At 50.1% G+C, this 19,638-nt stretch overlaps 1 protein-coding gene across 1 annotated transcript in view; it reads right to left on the bottom strand.

The window, feature by feature from the left end:
• Nucleotides 1–227: 227 nt before the first annotated feature.
• The window catches only part of LOC145337753 (solute carrier family 2, facilitated glucose transporter member 4-like), a 39,907-nt gene continuing 20,496 nt past the window's right edge, over nt 228–19,638 (bottom strand). The window contains exons 5-11 of the mRNA XM_080182597.1: nt 18,534–18,649; nt 15,134–15,296; nt 10,489–10,676; nt 7,774–7,878; nt 4,916–5,017; nt 3,017–3,220; nt 228–653 (exon numbers count right to left, since the gene is read on the bottom strand). Coding sequence (XP_080038723.1) covers nt 447–653; nt 3,017–3,220; nt 4,916–5,017; nt 7,774–7,878; nt 10,489–10,676; nt 15,134–15,296; nt 18,534–18,649 — 1,085 coding nt within the window. The 3' untranslated portion in view covers nt 228–446. The remainder of the gene's footprint in view (nt 654–3,016; nt 3,221–4,915; nt 5,018–7,773; nt 7,879–10,488; nt 10,677–15,133; nt 15,297–18,533; nt 18,650–19,638) is intronic.

The raw sequence follows: 19,638 nt of genomic DNA, 5'->3' as shown, positions 1-19,638 counted from the left end.
TTCTCTCTCTCTCTCCCTCTCACTCTCTCTCTGTCTCATTCTCTCTCTCTTTCGCTCCCTCTCTCTCTGTCTCATTCTCTCTCTCTTTCTCTCCCTCTCTCTCTGTCTCATTCTCTCTCTCTCCCTCACACACTCTGTCTTTCTCTCCCTCTCCCTCTCTCTCTCTGTCTCATTCTCTCTCTCTTTCTCTCCCTCTCTCTCTGTCTCATTCTCTCTCTCTTTCTCTCTCTCTCTCTCTCACACACTCTTGTTTCTTGGTTCCTCCCTCCTTCGAAACGTAATCGCAGAACTTTCAAAAAAACAAGTACATTTACAAGCAGAAAGCGACAACAAGTGCTGGTGCTAAAGTGTCCACTCGCTGAGCAAGGTGTTGGCGGGCCAGCGGGACGGGAAGAGCTCCAAACGCCTCCTCCTCCACTCCCTCACTACTTCCCCCGCGGGCGCCCTCACACGCTGGAGTCATCGTCGAGGTACTCCAGCTCGGTGCTGTTGTGTTTGAACTCTTGGTCCAGGAGCGAGGGGGTCCGACGGAAAGCGGCTGCGATCTGGTCAAAAGTCTTCCCCCGGGTCTCTGGCACCTTGAAGTAGGTGAAACCAAAGAATCCAACGAGGAGGAGGGCGAAGATGAGGAAGACAAAGGGGCCACAGATCTCCTGGTAAAGCAGAAAGCAAGAGAGAGAGAGATGGATAGAGAGAGAGAGAGATTTGCATTGTTATAGCACCCGGTTGTCCCAAAAACGGTCAGTCTGTGTGCAGCCGTGCCATAAGGGTGGCACAGCGGGTTAGCGCTGCTGCCGCACAGTGCCAGGGACCCGGGTTCGATTCCCGGCCTCGGGTCACTGTCTGTGTGGAGCCTGCACATTCTCCCCGTGTCTGCATGGGTTTCCTCCCGCTGTCCAAAGATGTGTAGGTTAGGTGGATTGGCCATGCTAAATTGCCCCTTAGTGTCCAAAGATGTGCGGGTTAGGTGGATTGGCCATGATAAATTGCCCCTTAGTGTCCAAAGATGTGCAGGTTAGGTGGATTGGCCATGCTAAATTGCCCCTTAGTGTCCAAAGATGTGCAGGTTAGGTGGATTGGCCATGCTAAATTGCCCCTTAGTGTCAAGGGGATTAGTAGGGTAAATGCAAAGTGTGATGGGAATAGAGACTGGCTGAGATTGTTGTCAGTGCAGACTTGATGGGCCGAAATGCCTCCTTGTTCACCTTTGGATTCTATGATTCTGAACAACATAATCCATCTTTGGACACTAAGGGGCAATTTAGCATGGCCAATCCACCTAACCTGCACATCTTTGGACACTAAGGGACAATTTAGCATGGCCAATCCACCTAACCTGCACATCTTTGGACACTAAGGGGCAATTTAGCATGGCCAATCCACCTAACCTGCACATCTTTGGACACTGAGGGGCAATTTAGCATGGCCAATCCACCTAACCTGCACATCTTTGGACACTAAGGGACAATTTAGCATGGCCAATCCACCTAACCTGCACATCTTTGGACACTAAGGGGCAATTTAGCATGGCCAATCCACCTAACCTGCACATCTTTGGACACTAAGGGACAATTTAGCATGGCCAATCCACCTAACCTGCACATCGTTGGACACTAAGGGACAATTTAGCATGGCCAATCCACCTAACCTGCACATCTTTGGACACTAAGGGGCAATTTAGCATGGCCAATCCACCTAACCCGCACATCTTTGGACACTGAGGGGCAATTTAGCATGGCCAATCCACCTAACTTACACATCTTTGGACACTAAGGGGCAATTTAGCATGGCCAATCCACCTAACTTACACATCTTTGGACACTAAGGGGCAATTTAGCATGGCCAATCCACCTAACCTGCACATCTTTGGACACTAAGGGGCAATTTACCATGGCCAATCCACCGAATCTACACATCTTTGGACACTAAGGGGCAATTTAGCATGGCCAATCCACTTAACCTGTACATCTTTGGACACTAAGGGGCAATTTAGCATGGCCAATCCACCTAACCTGTACATCTTTGGACACTAAGGGGCAATTTAGCATGGCCAATCCACTTAACCTACACATCTTTGGACACTAAGGGGCAATTTACCACGGCCAATCCACCGAATCTACACATCTTTGGACACTAAGGGGCAATTTAGCATGGCCAATCCACCTAACCCGCACATCTTTGGACACTAAGGGGCAATTTAGCATGGCCAATCCACCTAACCTACACATCTTTGGACACTAAGGGGCAATTTAGCATGGCCAATCCACCTAACCTGCACATCTTTGGACACTAAGGGGCAATTTAGCATGGCCAATCCACCTAACCTGCACATCTTTGGACACTAAGGGGCAATTTAGCATGGCCAATCCACCTAACCTACACATCTTTGGACACTAAGGGGCAATTTAGCATGGCCAATCCACCTAACCTACACATCTTTGGACACTAAGGGGCAATTTAGCATGGCTAATCCAAACACACTGCCAGAGTGCCACATTGCTAGAGGTGTTGGCTGTAGGTGCTACTGTGTCTCAGGTGGAGGTTAAGGATGCCAAGGTTCCAGTACGGGGGGCGGGGAGGTCAGAGTTTGAGGATAAAGGCCAAACCTTTTTTGGACTGAGGTGAGGAGAAATTTCTTCACCACCCAGAGGGTGGTGAATGTGTGGAATTCACTCCCACAGAAAGTAGTTGAGGCCAAAATGTTGTGTGATTTTGAGAAGAAATTAGATATCGCTCTTGGGGCTACAGGGATTGAGGGATATTTGGTGGTGGGGGGGGGGGGTGGAGGGAAGGATCAGGATGTTGGGTTGGATGACCAGCCAGGATCATGATGAATGGCGGAGCAAGCTCGAAGGGCCAAATGGCCTCCTCCTGGTTCGCGTTTCTACGGTTCATCTGAGTCTTCTGTGTAAATGGTGAAGAGCTGAGGTCCACGCAATGAGGCATGTTGTACCATCACGTATAAGTATCCCGAATTGCGACCCCCCCCACCCCAGGTTGATCCCCCAATACGTACCACGATATACTGGAAGGTCATCCCCACTAGGAAGTTGGAGGTCCAGTTGGCGAATCCAGCGATGGTCATCGCCGCTGGCCGGGGGCCCTGGCTGAAGAGCTCCGCCACGATGAACCAGGGGATGGGCCCAGGCCCCACCTCGAAGAAGGCGACGAAGCCAAAGATGGCGACGGTGCTGACGTAACTCATCCACGGCAACTTGTCCTGCAGGGCGGCGACAGAGAGTCAGGGGTGGGGAGAGAGAGCATTAAACATGGCGGAGGGGATGACCGAAAGGTCAAGGGTCAGATCAGGTCTATGACCCACAACTGAAGTGGGGGGGGGGAGGGTTGGGGGGGGAGGAGTTAACAGTGGGAGGCTTTGAGACAATCAGGAGTTACGGGTGGTGGGAGAAAGAGGGGGAATAGGTCGATGGCACACTGCTGAGCACTGCTGCCTCTTGCCGCCAGGGACCTGCGTTCGATTCCAACCTGCACATTCTCCCCATGTCTGCGTGGGTTTCCCCTGGGTTGCTCCCGTTTTCCTCCCACAGTCGAAAGATATGCAGGTTAGGTGGATTGGCCATGCTAAATTGCCCCTTAGTGTCCAAAGATGTGCAGGTTAGGTGGATTGGCCATGCTAAATTGTCCCTTAGTGTCCAAAGATGTGTAGGTTAGGTGGATTGGCCATGCTAAATTGCTCCTTAGTGTCCAAAGATGTGCAGGTTAGGTGGATTGGCCATGCTAAATTGCCCCTTAGTTGTCCAAAGATGTGCAGGTTAGGTGGATTGGCCATGCTAAATTGCCCCTTAGTGTCCAAAGATGTGCAGGTTAGGTGGATTGGCCATGCTAAATTGTCCCTTAGTGTCCAAAGATGTGCAGGTTAGGTGGATTGGCCATGCTAAATTGCCCCTTAGTGTCCAAAGATGTGCAGGTTAGGTGGATTGGCCATGCTAAATTGTCCCTTAGTGACCAAAGATGTACAGGTTAGGTGGATTGGCCATGCTAAATTGTCCCTTAGTGTCCAAAGATGTGCAGGTTAGGTGGATTGGCCATGCTAAATTGTCCCTTAGTGACCAAAGATGTACAGGTTAGGTGGATTGGCCATGCTAAATTGTCCCTTAGTGTCCAAAGATGTGCAGGTTAGGTGGGTTGGCCATGCTAAATTGCCCCTTAGTGTCCAAAGATGTGCAGATTGGGAGGATTCACTGGGTAAGTACGTAGTATTCTGGTGATAGTATGAGCCTATGTAAGATGCTTTGTTGGAGAGTCAGTGCTGACTTGATGGGCCAAATGGCCTTGTATTGTAGGGATTCGATGTTATCTAATATTGGCAAATCGACAAAATAAGGCTCACAGTCACATCACACAAAAGTGTTTATTTGTGGTCACTAGTAGGCTGACATTAACACTGCAATGAAGTTACTGTGAAAATCCCCCTAGTTGCCACACTCCTGTTCGGGTCACGCTGAGGGAGAATTTAGCACGGCCGATGCCCCCTAACCAGCGGACGAAACTGGGGCACCCGGAGGAAACCCACGCAGACACGGGGAGAATGTGCAGACTCCGCACGGACAGTGTCCCCGAGCCGGGAATCGAACCCTGGTGCCGTGAGGCAGCAGCGCTAACCACGCAACGCAAACAGGCGCCAACTCGCACGGCTCGGAGAGAATCGCAACGTGAATCAAAGAGAGGGGGGGATGAGGAGGATTTTTATTTAAACACGGCGAGTATGGGATGGGACGATACGCGAAACTATCGGGTCTTTTTTATTCCAGGGGAGTGGCCCCAAATTGGCGCTCACTGGGGAGATCTTTGAAAGGGCCAGCATTGGCACGATGGGCTAACTGGCCTCGCACTGTGCAATGTGATTCGGTGCTGGGTGGGACTCAATCGGCCAATCAGACGTGATTTTACTCACCAGTAGTGCCAAGGAGACGGTCATTACGAAGGCGCAGATGCTCATCCCAGCCAATCCCAGCAGGTGTAAGGTCCTGCGGCCCATTCTCTCCACAAGGAATAGCTACAGGGTCGGGAACAGAGATCCAGCTTCACATAACCAATCTCCAAACTTCTCCTGCACGCGGACCATCCCCCATCTCGCCACGTAGGAGCTGAAGGCGCCTAGAAACAGCAAATCTGGCCTCCTCCATCCTGGGAAACCAACACTCCCAGGACAGGTACAGCACGGGGTTAGATACAGAGTAAAGCTCCCTCTACACTGTCCCCCCATCAAACACTCCCAGGACAGGTACAGCACGGGGTTAGATACAGAGTAAAGCTCCCTCTACACTGTCCCCCCATCAAACACTCCCAGGACAGGTACAGCACGGGGTTAGATACAGAGTAAAGCTCCCTCTACACTGTCCCCCCATCAAACACTCCCAGGACAGGTACAGCACGGGGTTAGATACAGAGTAAAGCTCCCTCTACACTGTCCCCCCCATCAAACACTCCCAGGACAGGTACAGCACAGGGTTAGATACAGAGTAAAGCTCCCTCTACACTGTCCCCCCCATCAAACACTCCCAGGACAGGTACAGCACGGGGTTAGATACAGAGTAAAGCTCCCTCTACACTGTCCCCCCCATCAAACACTCCCAGGACAGGGACAGCACGGGGTTAGATACAGAGTAAAGCTCCCTCTACACTGTCCCCCCATCAAACACTCCCAGGACGGGTACAGCACGGGGTTAGATACAGAGTAAAGCTCCCTCTACACTGTCCCCCATCAAACACTCCCAGGACAGGGACAGCACGGGGTTAGATACAGAGTAAAGCTCCCTCTACACTGTCCCCCCCATCAAACACTCCCAGGACAGGTACAGCATGGGGTTAGATACAGAGTAAAGCTCCCTCTATACTGTTCCACATCAAACACTCCCAGGACAGGTACAGCACGGGGGTTAGATACAGAGTAAAGCTCCCTCTACACTGTCCCCCCCATCAAACACTCCCAGGACAGGTACAGCACGGGGTTAGATACAGAGTAAAGCTTCCTCTACACTGTCCCCCATCAAACACTCCCAGGACAGGTACAGCACGGGGTTAGATACAGAGTAAAGCTCCCTCTACACTGTCCCCCATCAAACACTCCCAGGACAGGTACAGCACGGGGTTAGATACAGAGTAAAGCTCCCTCTACACTGTCCCCCCCATCAAACACTCCCAGGACAGGTACAGCACGGGGTTAGATACAGAGTAAAGCTCCCTCTACACTGTCCCCCCCATCAAACACTCCCAGGACAGGTACAGCACGGGGTTAGATATAGAGTAAAGCTCCCTCTACACTGTCCCCATCAAACATTCCCAGGACAGGTACAGCACGGGGTTAGATACAGAGTAAAGCTCCCTCTACACTGTCCCCCCATCAAACACTCCCAGGACAGGTACAGCATGGGGTTAGATACAGAGTAAAGCTCCCTCTACACTGTCCCCCCCATCAAACACTCCCAGGACAGGGACAGCACGGGGTTAGATACAGAGTAAAGCTCCCTCTACACTGTCCCCCCCATCAAACACTCCCAGGACAGGGACAGCACGGGGTTAGATACAGAGTAAAGCTCCCTCTACACTGTCCCCCCCATCAAACACTCCCAGGACAGGTACAGCACGGGGTTAGATACAGAGTAAAGCTCCCTCCACACTGTCCCCCATCAAACACTCCCAGGACAGGGACAGCACGGGGTTAGATACAGAGTAAAGCTCCCTCCACACTGTCCCCCATCAAACACTCCCAGGACAGGGACAGCACGGGGTTAGATACAGAGTAAAGCTCCCTCTACACTGTCCCCCCCATCAAACACTCCCAGGACAGGTACAGCACGGGGTTAGATACAGAGTAAAGCTCCCTCTACACTGTCCCCCCCATCAAACACTCCCAGGACAGGTACAGCACGGGGTTAGATACAGAGTAAAGCTCCCTCTACACTGTCCCCCCATCAAACACTCCCAGGACAAGGACAGCACGGGGTTAGATACAGAGTAAAGCTCCCTCTACACTGTCCCCCCCATCAAACACTCCCAGGACAGGTACAGCACGGGGTTAGATACAGAGTAAAGCTCCCTCTACACTGTCCCCCCATCAAACACTCCCAGGACAGGTACAGCACGGGGTTAGATACAGAGTAAAGCTCCCTCTACACTGTCCCCCCATCAAACACTCCCAGGACAAGGACAGCACGGGGTTAGATACAGAGTAAAGCTCCCTCTACACTGTCCCCCCATCAAACACTCCCAGGACAGGTACAGCACGGGGTTAGATACAGAGTAAAGCTCCCTCTACACTGTCCCCCCATCAAACACTCCCAGGACAGGTACAGCACGGGGTTAGATACAGAATAAAGCTCCCTCTACTCTGTCCCCCCCATCAAACACTCCCAGGACAGGTACAGCACGGGGGTTAGATACAGAGTAAAGCTCCCTCTACACCGTCCCCCCATCAAACACTCCCAGGACAAAGACAGCACGGGGTTAGATACAGAGTAAAGCTCCTTGTACACTGTATCCCGTCAAACACTCCCAGGACAGGTACAGGACAGACAAGTGCGTCCATCGCTCGGGCGAAGTATGTATTCGTCAGCCAATATTTCTTCCGCAGTTGATTACCGCCGTGAGGTTTGTGGGATCTTCCTCTGCCCCGTTCCCCAATTCCTGGCGATGGCTACACTTCTTCGAGTGGAAAAAAGTTTGGGGTCTCCAGGGAGGCGTGGGAGAAAGGTGAGTCTCTCTTTTGTACGATTTGTTTATTTTTTAACACACACCCTCCCCCGTACTCACCGAGACCAAGGTAAAGGCCATGTTAATGATGCCAACACCAATGGTTGCGTAGACCGGCTGTTGGATCCCCATCCTGATGAAGATATTTGTGGAATAATAAAAAACCTAGAGAGAGGGAAGACAGAGAGAGAGAGAGCGAGAGAGAGAGAAAGAGAGAGGGCCATTAACCATGAACCCTTCCCTCACCGACATTTTTGGCCATTTTAAGATGGCGAGAACAGAGTTGGAATCCCAGAAGGAGGCCATTCGGCCCATCGGACCTTCACCGACCACAAAGAACAACGCAGCGTGGGAAACAGGCCCAACGAGCCCGCGCCGCCATTTTAACATTGTGCGTTTCCTCTTCCACCCTTGACCCAAGTCTACGGGAACCGGATCGAGGGGAGACCGCCCTACACACTTACCCTAAGCTTGGGCGGTACGGTGGGTTGTTAGCGCCGCTGCTTCACAGCTCCGGGGACCCGGGTTCGATTCCCGGCTCGGGTCACTGTCTGTGTGGAGTTTGCACATTCTCCCCATCTCTGCATGGGTTTCCTCCGGGTGCTCCGGTTTCCTCCCGCAGTCCAAAGAGTCAGGTTGATTGGCCGTGCTAAGAAATTGCCCCTTCGTGTCGTGAGATGCGTAGGTTAGAGGGATCGGTGGGTAAAGTATCTATAGAGATATGGGGGTCTGGCCTGAGTAGGATTGTGTTCGGTGCAGACTCAATGGGCCAAATGGCCTCTTTCTGTACTGTAGGGTTTCTATGATTCCTAACCCTAAGGGGCAATTTAGCGCGGCCAATCCACCTAACCTGTGGGTCTTTTGGGGGGGGACATCTTTTGACACTAAGGGGCAATTTAGCATGGCCAATCCACCAAACCTGCACATCTTTGGACACTAAGGGGCAATTTAGCCTGGCCAATCTACCTAACCTGCTCATCTTTAGAGTGCGGGAGGAAACCGGAGCACCCGGAGGAAATCCACGCAGACACGGGGAGAGAACATGCAGACTCCACACAGACAGTGACCCAAGCAGGGATTGAACCCTGGTCCCTGGCGCTGTGAGGCAGCAGTGCTCACCACCGAGCTGCCCCAGTGATAATGCTGGAAAAACACAGCAGTATCTGTAGGGAGAGTTAGTGTTTGACTCATCAGCGTGGGGTAATATCTAGGCTGGGGCAGTATATGGTGGTGGGATAGTATATGGGGGTGAAGTAGTATATGGGAGGTGGGTTAGTATATGGGGGTGAAGTAGTATACGGGAGGTGGGTTAGTATATGGGGGTGAGGTAGTATACGGGAGGTGGGTTAGTATATGGGGATGGGTTGGTACATGAGGTGGGGTTGTATATAGTGGTGGGATTGTATATGGGGGTGAGGTAGTATATGGATGTGGGTTAGTATATGGGGATGGGTTAGTACATGAGGTGGGGTAGTATATAGTGGTGGGATAGTATATGGGGGTGAGGTAGTATATGGGAGGTGGGTTAGTACATGGGGATGGGTTGGTACATGAGGTGGGGAAGTATATAGTGGTGGGATAGTATATGGGGGTGAGGTAGTATATGGGGGTGAGGTAGTATATGGGAGGTGGGTTAGTACATGGGAATAGGTTGGTACATGAGGTGGGGTAGTATATAGTGGCGGGATAGTATATGGGGGTGAGGTAGTATATGGGGGTGAGGTAGTATACGGGAAGTGGGTTAGTACATGGGGATGGGTTAGTACATGAGATGGGGTAGTATATAGTGGTGGGATAGTATATGGGGGTGAGGTAGTATATGGGAGGTGGGTTAGTACATGGGAATAGGTTGGTACATGAGGTGGGGTAGTATATAGTGGCGGGATAGTATATGGGGGTGAGGTAGTATATGGGGGTGAGGTAGTATACGGGAAGTGGGTTAGTACATGGGGATGGGTTAGTACATGAGGTGGGGTAGTATATAAGAACATAAGAACATAAGAACATAAGAAATAGGAGCAGGAGTAGGCCATCTGGCCCTTCGAGCCTGCCCCGCCATTCAATAAGATCATGGCTGATCTGTCGCTGCTCAGTTCCACTTTCCCGCCCTCTCCCCATAACCCTTAATCCCCTCTCTTATCAAAAACCCATCAACCCGCGTCTTAAAAATATTTAGCGAGGCAGCCTCCACCACTTCAACGGGCAGAGAATTCCAGAGATTCACCACCCTTTGAGTGAAGAAGTTCCTCCTCAACTCCGTTCTAAACCGCCCCCCCTTTATCTTGAGGCTGTGCCCCCTAGTCCTACTGTCTTTTTTGAGCGGGAAGAGTCTCTCCACCTCTATCCTATCCATCCCATTCATCATCTTATACGTCTCAATGAGATCTCCCCTCATTCTTCTAAACTCTAATGAGTACAAGCCTAGTTTATTCAGCCTCTCCTCATAGCTCAACCCCCTCAACTCCGGTATATAGTGGTGGGATAGTATATGGGGGTGAAGTAGTATATGGGAGGTGGGTTAGTACATGGGGATGGGTTAGTACATGAGGTGGGGTAGTATATAGTGGTGGGATAGTATATGGGGGTGAGGTAGTATATGGGGGTGAAGTAGTATATGGGAGGTGGGTTAGTACATGGGGATGGGTTGGTACATGAGGTGGGGTAGTATACCGGGGTGTAGTAGTATATGAGGTTGGGTAGTATAAGGGGGTGGGTTGGTATATGAGGGTGGTGTAAGTTTAGGCTACATTTGCCGTGATTTGCGATGACGCTTACAGCATTGATCCCGGACAGTTGCTGGGAGAGCTGGAGGGTGATCGCGATGATGATCGGCTGCCGGTACGAGGGCATTCGGAAGAGCTGAGTGATGGTAACTTTTGGCTCCATGTCCACCCTCCTCTTCTCGTCTTTCATCTCACTCAGAGACTTGGTAACGTCCTGTCTCCCAGTCAACATCCTCAAACCTGCGCTCGGGAAAGAAAGTCAAACCGTTTTGAGATCTCCAAAGAACTGAGAAAATTACAGCGCGGGAAGTGGCCCTTTGGCCCCTCCTGCACCGACCGTGCTGCCCCACTGAACTAAACCCCCCCCCCCCCCACCCTTCTATTCCCATCCTATTCGTCAAGACGCCCCTTCAAACTCACTACTGTATCCCCTTCCACTACATCCCCCCGGCAGCGAGTTCCTGGCACCCACCACCCTCTGAGTAAAGAAAATCAGCCTCGTATATCTCCTTGCCCCTCACACCTTAAACCCCTAGTAATTGACTCATCCACCCCGGGGAAAAAGCTTCTGAATGTCCACTCTGCCCCTCATAATCTTGTAGACATCTATCAGGTCGCCACCCCCCTCAACCTCCGTCACTCCAGTGAGAACAAACCAAGTTCCTCCAACTTCTCCTCATAGACCAGGGCAACATCCTGGTAAATCTTTTCTGTACCCTCTCCAAAGCCTCCCCATCCTTCTGGTAGTGTGGGCGACCAGAATTGAAGACTATATTCCAAGTGCGGCCTAACTAAGGTTCTACAAAGCTGCAACATGACTTGCCAATTTTTAAACTCAATGCCCCGGCCGATGAAGGCAAGCACCCAGAGATGTGCGGGTTAGGTGGATTGGTCATGCTAAATTGTCCCTTAGTGTCCAAAGATGTGCAGGTTAGGTGGATTGGCCATGCTAAATTGCCCCTTAGTGTCCAAAGATGTGTAGGTTAGGTGGATTGGCCATGCTAAATTGACCCTTAGTGTCCAAAGATGTGCGGGTTAGGTGGATTGGACATGATAAATTGCCCCTTAGTGTCCAAAGATGTGTAGGTTAGATGGATTGGCCATGCTAAATTGTCCCTTAGTGTCCAAAGATGTGTGGGTTAGGTGGATTGGCCATGCTAAATTGCCCCTTAGTGTCCAAAGATGTGTGGGTTAGGTGAATTGGCCATGCTAAATTGCCCCTTAATGTCCAAAGATGTGTAGGTTAGGTGAATTGGCCATGCTAAATTGTCCCTTAGTGTCCAGAGATGTGTAGGTTCAGTGGATTGGCCATGCTAAATTGCCCCTTAGTGTCCAAAGATGTGTAGGTTAGATGGATTGGCCATGCTAAATTGTCCCTTAGTGTCCAAAGATGTGCGGGTTAGGTGGATTGGCCATGATAAATTGCCCCTTAGTGTCCAAAGATGTGTAGGTTAGATGGATTGGCCATGCTAAATTGTCCCTTAGTGTCCAAAGATGTGCGGGTTAGGTGGATTGGCCATGATAAATTGCCCCTTAGTGTCCAAAGATGTGTAGGTTAGGTGGATTGGCCATGCTAAATTGTCCCTTAGTGTCCAAGGATGTACAGGTTAGGTGGATTGGCCATGCTAAATTGCCCCTTAGTGCCCAAAGATGTGTAGGTTAGGTGGATTGGTCATGCTAAATTGTCCCTTAGTGGCAAAGATGTGTAGGTTAGGTGGATTGGCCATGCTAAATTGTCCCTTAGTGTCCAAAGATGTGTAGGTTAGGTGGATTGGTCATGCTAAATTGTCCCTTAGTGTCCAAAGATGTGTAGGTTAGGTGGATTGGTCATGCTAAATTGTCCCTTAGTGTCCAAAGATGTGTAGGTTAGGTGGATTGGTCATGCTAAATTGTCCCTTAGTGGCAAAGATGTGCAGGTTAGGTGGATTGGCCATGCTAAATTGTCCCTTAGTGTCCAGAGATGTGTAGGTTAGGGGGATTGGCCATGCTAAATTGCCCCTTAGTGCCCAAAGATGTGTAGGTTAGGTGAATTGGCCATGCTAAATTGTCCCTTAGTGTCCAAAGATGTGTAGATTAGGTGGATTGGCCACGCTAAATTGTCCCTTAGTGTCCAAAGATGTGTAGATTAGGTGGATTGGCCACGCTAAATTGTCCCTTAGTGTCCAAAGATGTGTAGGTTAGGTGAATTGGCCATGCTAAATTGTCCCTTAGTGTCCAAAGATGTGTAGATTAGGTGAATTGGCCATGCTAAATTCCCCCTTAGTGTCCAAAGATGTACAGGTTAAGTTATTCTAAATTGGGAGAGAATTCAGAAATTGGAATTGCAAAGGAATTCCTGGTTTAAGATTCTCTTAAGGTTAATGTGTAGGTTCAGTCGGCAGTTAGGAAGGCAAATGCAATGTTAGCATTCATGTCGAGAGGGCTAGAATACAAGAGCAGGGATGTATTTCTCATAGAATCATAGAACCCTTCAGTGCAGAAAGAGACCCTTCAGCCCATCGAGTCTGCAATGTCCACAATCCCACCCCCATAACCCTACACATTTACCCGCTAATCCCTCTAACCCACACATCCCTGGACACTAAGGGGCAATTTCTTAGCACGGCCAATCAACCTAACCCACACATCTTTGGACTGTGGGAGGAAACCGGAGCACCTGGAGGAAACCCACGCAGACACGGGGAGAATGTGCAAACTCCACACAGACAGTGACCCGAGCCGGAAATCGAACCCAGGTCCCTGGAGCTGTGAAGCAGCAGTGCTAACCCACTGTGCTACCGTGCCGTCCTGAGGCTGTTTAAGGAGTCTGGAATTAAGAATCTACTGATGACCCATTGCCGGAAAAACCCATCTGGTTCACTAATGTCCTTTGGAGAAGTAAATCTGATATCCTTACCCAGTCTGGTCTACATGTGACTCCAGAGCCAAAGCAATGTGGTTGACTCTCATAGAGTTGTTAAGGTTTACAGCATGGATACAGGCCCTTTGGCCCAACTTGTCCATGCTGCCCCCTTTTTTTTAAACCCCTAAGCTAATGCCAATTGCCCGCATTTGGCCCGTATCCCTCTATATCCGTCTTACCCATGCAACTGTCTAAATGTTTTTTTAAAGACAAAATTGTACCTGCCTCTGCTACTACCTCTGGCAGCTCGTTCCAGACACTCACCACCCTCTGTGTGAAAAAAATTGCCCCCTCTGGACCCTTTTGTATCCCTCCCCTCTCACCTTTAACCTCTGCTCTCTAGTTTTAGACTCCCCTACCTTTGAGAACCGCCCGTGGGCAATAAATTCTAGCGACGCCCATGTATCACAAATGAGTAAAAAATAAATAAAACTTTGGTTGGGCCACACTTGGAGTACTGCGTTCAATTCTGGTTGCCGCATTAGAGGAAGGATGTGAAGACCTTGGAGAGGATGTAGAAGAAGTTTCCTAGAATGCCCTCTCACCAACTTTTACAGATGCCCCATAGAAAGCATTCTTTCTGGTTGTATCACAGCTTGGTCTGGGCTCCTGCTCTGCCCAAGACTGCAAGGAACTACAAAAGGGTTGTGAATGTAGCCCAATCCCATCACACAAACCAGCCTCCCATCCACTGACTCTGTCTACACTTCCCGCTGCCTCGGGGAAAAACAGCCAGCGTAATCAAGGACCCCACACACCCCGGACATTCTCTCTTCCACCTTCTTCCGTCGGGGAAAAGATACAAAAGTCTGAGGTCACGTACCGACCGACTCAAGAACAGCTTCTTCCCTGCTGCTGTCAGACTTTTGAATGGACCTACCTCGCATTAAGTTGATCTTTCTCCACACCCTAGCTATGGCTGTAACACTGCATTCTGCAGCCTCTCCTTTCTCTATGAATGGTATGCTTTGTCTGTATAGCACGCAAGAAACAATACTTTTCACTGTGTCCCAATACATGTGACAATAATAAATCAAATCAAATCCTTCTCCCCTATGTACTCTATGAATGGTATGCTTTGTCTGTATAGTGCGCAAGAAACAATACTTTTCACTGTATCCCAATACATGTGACAATAATAAATCAAATCCTTCTCCCCTACGTACTCTATGAATGGTATGCTTTGTCTGTATAGTGCGCAAGAAACAATACTTATCACTCTATCCCAATACATGTGACAATAATAAATCAAATCCTTCTCCCCTACGTACTCTATGAATGGTATGCTTTGTCTGTATAGCGCGCAAGAAACAATACTTTTCACTCTATCCCAATACATGTGACAATAATAAATCAATAAATGGCTTAGCGAGCCACTCAATTGTATTCAAGAAGGCAGCTCACCACCACCTTCTCAAGGGGCAACATGGGACGGGCAATAAATGCTGCCCAGCCAGCGATGCCCATGTCCCACAAATGGATGAATAAAAATGAAAGGTCTTTAGCCCTCTCTTTGAGTCGCCCCACTAACTTGGTGGGCACAGCACATAGGGCCACAGATCGGGTACAAGTTGGGCGTGGAGGCCTTGGTCAACTCACAGGCCACAGATCGGGTACAAGTTGGGCGTGGAGGCCATGGTCAACTCACAGGCCACAGATCAGGTACAAGTTGGCTGTGGAGGCCATGGTCAACTCACAGGCCACAGATCGGGTACAAGTTGGGCATGGAGGCCATGGTCAACTCACAGGCCACAGATTGGGTACAAGTTGGCCGTGGAGGCCTTGATCAACTCACATTTCTTGGCCTTTCCCTCTTCGTTGCGAATGATGTAAAGATATCGAGGACTCTCGGGGCACAGAGGTAGAAGGGCGGCCTGTAGGATAGCGGGGAAGACCGTCACCGCCAAGAGTAAAGGCCAAAGGTCGTCCGTCCCCAGGATAACATCCAGGCCAAATATCTGTCAAGACACACAAAGTCCGTGAGGCTTCAGACGGGCTGCAAATAGCCATGTTGACATCAGGACTGATCACGTTACATAAAACTTTGGTTAGGCCGCATTTGGAGCACTGTGTACAGTTCTGGTCTCCGTACTACCAGAAGGACGCGGAAGGCTTGGAGAGAGTGCAACGAAGGTTCGCCAGGATGTTGCCTGGTTTTGGGAGTGTTGGCAATGTCAGCCTAGTAAACCTCCTCTGCACTCCCTCCAAGGCCAAAATATCCTTGCGTAAGTACGGCGCCCAAAACTGCACACAGTACTCCAGCTGCGGCCTCACCAATGCCCTATACAGCTGCAGCAAGACCTCCCTACTTTTATATTCAATCCCCCTCGCTATGAAGGCCAGCATCCCATTCGCCTTCCTGACCACCTGCTGCACCTGCAGGCTGGGTTTTTGCGACTCATGCACAAGGACCCCGAGGTCCCTCTGCACCGTCGCCTGCTGCAGTTTTTCGCCACGTAAGTAATAATCCTTCCTACCGTTATTCCTACCAAAGTGGACCACCTCGCATTTGCCAACATTAAATTCCATTTGCCAGTTCCTGGCCCATTCGCCCAGCCTATCTAGATCCTTCTGTAGACTCTCCACACCCTCCGCACAATTTGCCTTTCCACCAACTTTGGTGTCATCAGCAAATTTCGACACCCTACACTCGGTTCCCTCCTCCAGATCATCTATATAAATGGTAAAAAGCTGAGGCCCCAGCACCGACCCCTGGGGCACTCCACTAGTCACCAACCGCCAATCCGAATAGCACCCATTGACCCCCACTCTCTGCCTCCTATTTGACAGCCAATCCTCTATCCACGCTAACACCCTACCCCCAACTCCATGTCCCCTGACCTTCTGCAATAACCTCTTGTGAGGCACCTTGTCAAACGCCTTCTGAAAATCAAGAAAGACCACATCCACCGGCTCTCCTCTATCCACTGCCCTAGACATGGGTGCAGAGAAGGTTCACCAGGATGTTGCCCTGGGATAGAAGTTACGAAGAGAGGTTGGGTAAGCTTGGCTTGTTTCCGTTGGAGCAGAGAAGGCTGATCGAGGGGTACAAGAGGTTCTAGGTAAGCCTAGTGACCTCTAGGGTAGGGACATGTTCGACACAACTTTGTGAGCCGAGGGGCCTGCACTGTGCTGTAGTTTTGCCACCTTTCCATTATGAGGACCATGGACAGAGTGGATGAGGACTACCTGTTCCCTTTCGTTGAAGGGTCCGTTACCAGGGGACGGAGGTGAGGGGGCAGTGGTGGGGAGGGGGGACATGAGGAAAAAAGACTTTTTTTCACCCAGAGGGCGGTGAGGGTCTGGAACCCGCTGCCAGGGAGGGTGGCGGAAGTGGGATGCCTCACATCCTTTGGAAAGAACCCAGATGAATCGTAACACTCAGGGCTACGCGCCAAGGCATAGAACATAGAACATTACAGCGCAGAACAGGCCCTTCGGCCCACGATGTTGCGCCGACCAATTAAAAAGCAATGACCCTCTAACCTAAACCAATCCCTTTCCATCCAGAAACCTATCCACGGATCTCTTAAACGCCCCCAAACTTGGCGCATTTACAACTGCAGCAGGCAGGGCATTCCAATCCCTCACCACCCTCTGGGTAAAGAACCTACCCCTGACATCTGTCCTATAACTACCACCCCTTAATTTAAAGCCATGCCCCCTCGTGCTAGCTTTCTCCATCCGAGGAAAAAGGCTATCACTATCCACCCTATCTAAACCTCTAATCATCTTATATGTTTCAATAAGGTCCCCTCTTAGCCGCCTTCTTTCTAACGAAAACAACCTCAAATCCCTCAGTCTCTCCTCATAGGACCTCCCCTCCATACCAGGCAACATCCTGGTAAACCTCCTCTGCACCCTCTCCAAAGCCTCCACATCCTTCCTATAATGTGGGGACCAGAACTGCACACAATACTCCAAGTGTGGATGCACCAGAGTTTTGTACAGTTGCAACATGACGCTGCGGCTCCTAAATTCAATCCCCCTACCAATAAACGCCAAGACACCGTATGCCTTCCTAACAACCTTATCTACTTGATTCCCAACTTTCAGGGATCTATGCACACATATACCTAGATCCCTCTGTTCATCAACACTATTCAGAGTCCTATCGTTAACCCTATACTCTACACATTCAGAGTCCTATCGTTAACCCTATACTCTACACATTCAGAGTCCTATCGTTAACCCTATACTCTACACATTCAGAGTCCTACCGTTAGCCCTATACTCTACACATTCAGAGTCCTATCGTTAACCCTATACTCTACACATTCAGAGTCCTATCGTTAACCCTATACTCTACACATTCAGAGTCCTACCGTTAGCCCTATACTCTACACATTCAGAGTCCTACCGTTAGCCCTATACTCTACACATTCAGAGTCCTACCGTTAACCCTATACTCTACACATTCAGAGTCCTACCGTTAGCCCTATACTCTACACATTCAGAGTCCTACCGTTAGCCCTATACTCTACACATTCAGAGTCCTACCGTTAGCCCTATACTCTACACATTCAGAGTCCTACCGTTAGCCCTATACTCTACACATTCAGAGTCCTACCGTTAGCCCTATACTCTACACATTCAGAGTCCTACCGTTAGCCCTATACTCTACACATTCAGAGTCCTACCGTTAGCCCTATACTCTACACATTCAGAGTCCTACCGTTAGCCCTATACTCTACACATTCAGAGTCCTACCGTTAGCCCTATACTCTACACATTCAGAGTCCTATCATTAGCCCTATACTCTACACATTCAGAGTCCTATCGTTAGCCCTATACTCTACACATTCAGAGTCCTATCATTAGCCCTATACTCTACACATTCAGAGTCCTACCGTTAGCCCTATACTCTACACATTCAGAGTCCTACCGTTAGCCCTATACTCTACACATTCAGAGTCCTATCATTAGCCCTATACTCTACACATTCAGAGTCCTACTGTTAGCCCTATACTCTACACGCACGGCAATGGGGATCAGATGGGACTTTAATATGTGGGTGCTGACTCGATAGGCTGAAGGGCCTATTCCTGTGTTGTGCTCTTTGTTCTGTGGCGTGAACCCATTTCCCCGCACTCTTGGGTGGCGGGGTGGGGGGAGGAATATACCCGGGTGTTGTACACATGTCCTGTGCCACCTCCACACACACGTGTCCTGCATGCGCGCCCGAAATGACGTACCTGGGCAACGAGAATGCCCGTCACGATTGCCAGCTGGTGTAATGTCCCCAAGGTCCCCCGCAGGTGAGTGGGCGAAATTTCCCCAACGTACATCGGAACTAAGCCAGATGAGATGCCTGCGTGGAAAGAACGGTGTCGTAACTAGAGATATCATCAACAAAGCCCATCAATGCCTCTCTACTTTCTCAGAAGGTTAAGGAAATTTGGCATGTCCGTTCCGACTCTCACCAACTTTTAGGAGATAGAGTCTTGGAGGTTTACAGCATGGAAACAGGCCCATTGGCCCAACTTGTCCATGCCTTCCCTTGATCTAACCCCTAAGCTAGCCCCAGTTGCCCACATTTGGCCCATATCCCTCAATACCCATCTTATCCATGTAACTGTCCAAAAGACAAAATTGTACCCACCTCTACTACCACCTCTGGCAGCTCGTTCCAGACACTCACCACCCTCTGTGTGAAAAAATTGCCCCTCTGGACCCTTTTGTATCTCTCCCCTCTTACCTTAAACCTCTGCCCTCTAGTTTTAGACTCCCCTACCTTTGGGGAAAAGATATTGACTATCTAGCTGATCTGTGCCCCTCATTATTTTATAGACCTCTGTAAGATCACCCCTCAGCCTCCTACGCTCCAGAGAAAAAAAGTCCCAGTCTATCCAGCCCCTCCTTATAACTCAATCCATCAAATCCTGGCAGCATCGTTTCTGCACCCTTTCTAGTTTAATAACATCAACAATATCACTAATGCGTCATAGAAAGCATCCTTTCTGGGTGTATCACAGCTTGGTATGGGCTCCTGCTCTGCCCAAGACCGCAAGGAACTACAAAAGGTCGTGAATGTAGCCCAATCCATCACCCAAACCAGCCTCCCGTCCATTGACTCTGTCTACACTTCCCGCTGCCTCGGGGAAAAGCAGCCGGCATAATCAAGGACCCCACACACACCGCGGTGTGCATCCGAGAATCCCTACAGAGCGAAGCTGGCCATTCGGCCCATCGGGTCTGCACTGACTGCAATCCCACCCGACAGATTTACCCTGTTTATCGCCCCGGGCAATTTAGCATGGCCAATCCACCTAACCTACATTCTCTCTTCCACCTTCTTCC

The sequence above is a fragment of the Carcharhinus amblyrhynchos genome, unplaced genomic scaffold (assembly GCF_965287045.1).
Source record: "Carcharhinus amblyrhynchos unplaced genomic scaffold, sCarAmb.v2.hapA scaffold_69, whole genome shotgun sequence".
In the NCBI taxonomy this organism is placed as follows: domain Eukaryota; kingdom Metazoa; phylum Chordata; class Chondrichthyes; order Carcharhiniformes; family Carcharhinidae; genus Carcharhinus; species Carcharhinus amblyrhynchos.
This window is presented reverse-complemented; position numbering and strand designations above follow the sequence as displayed.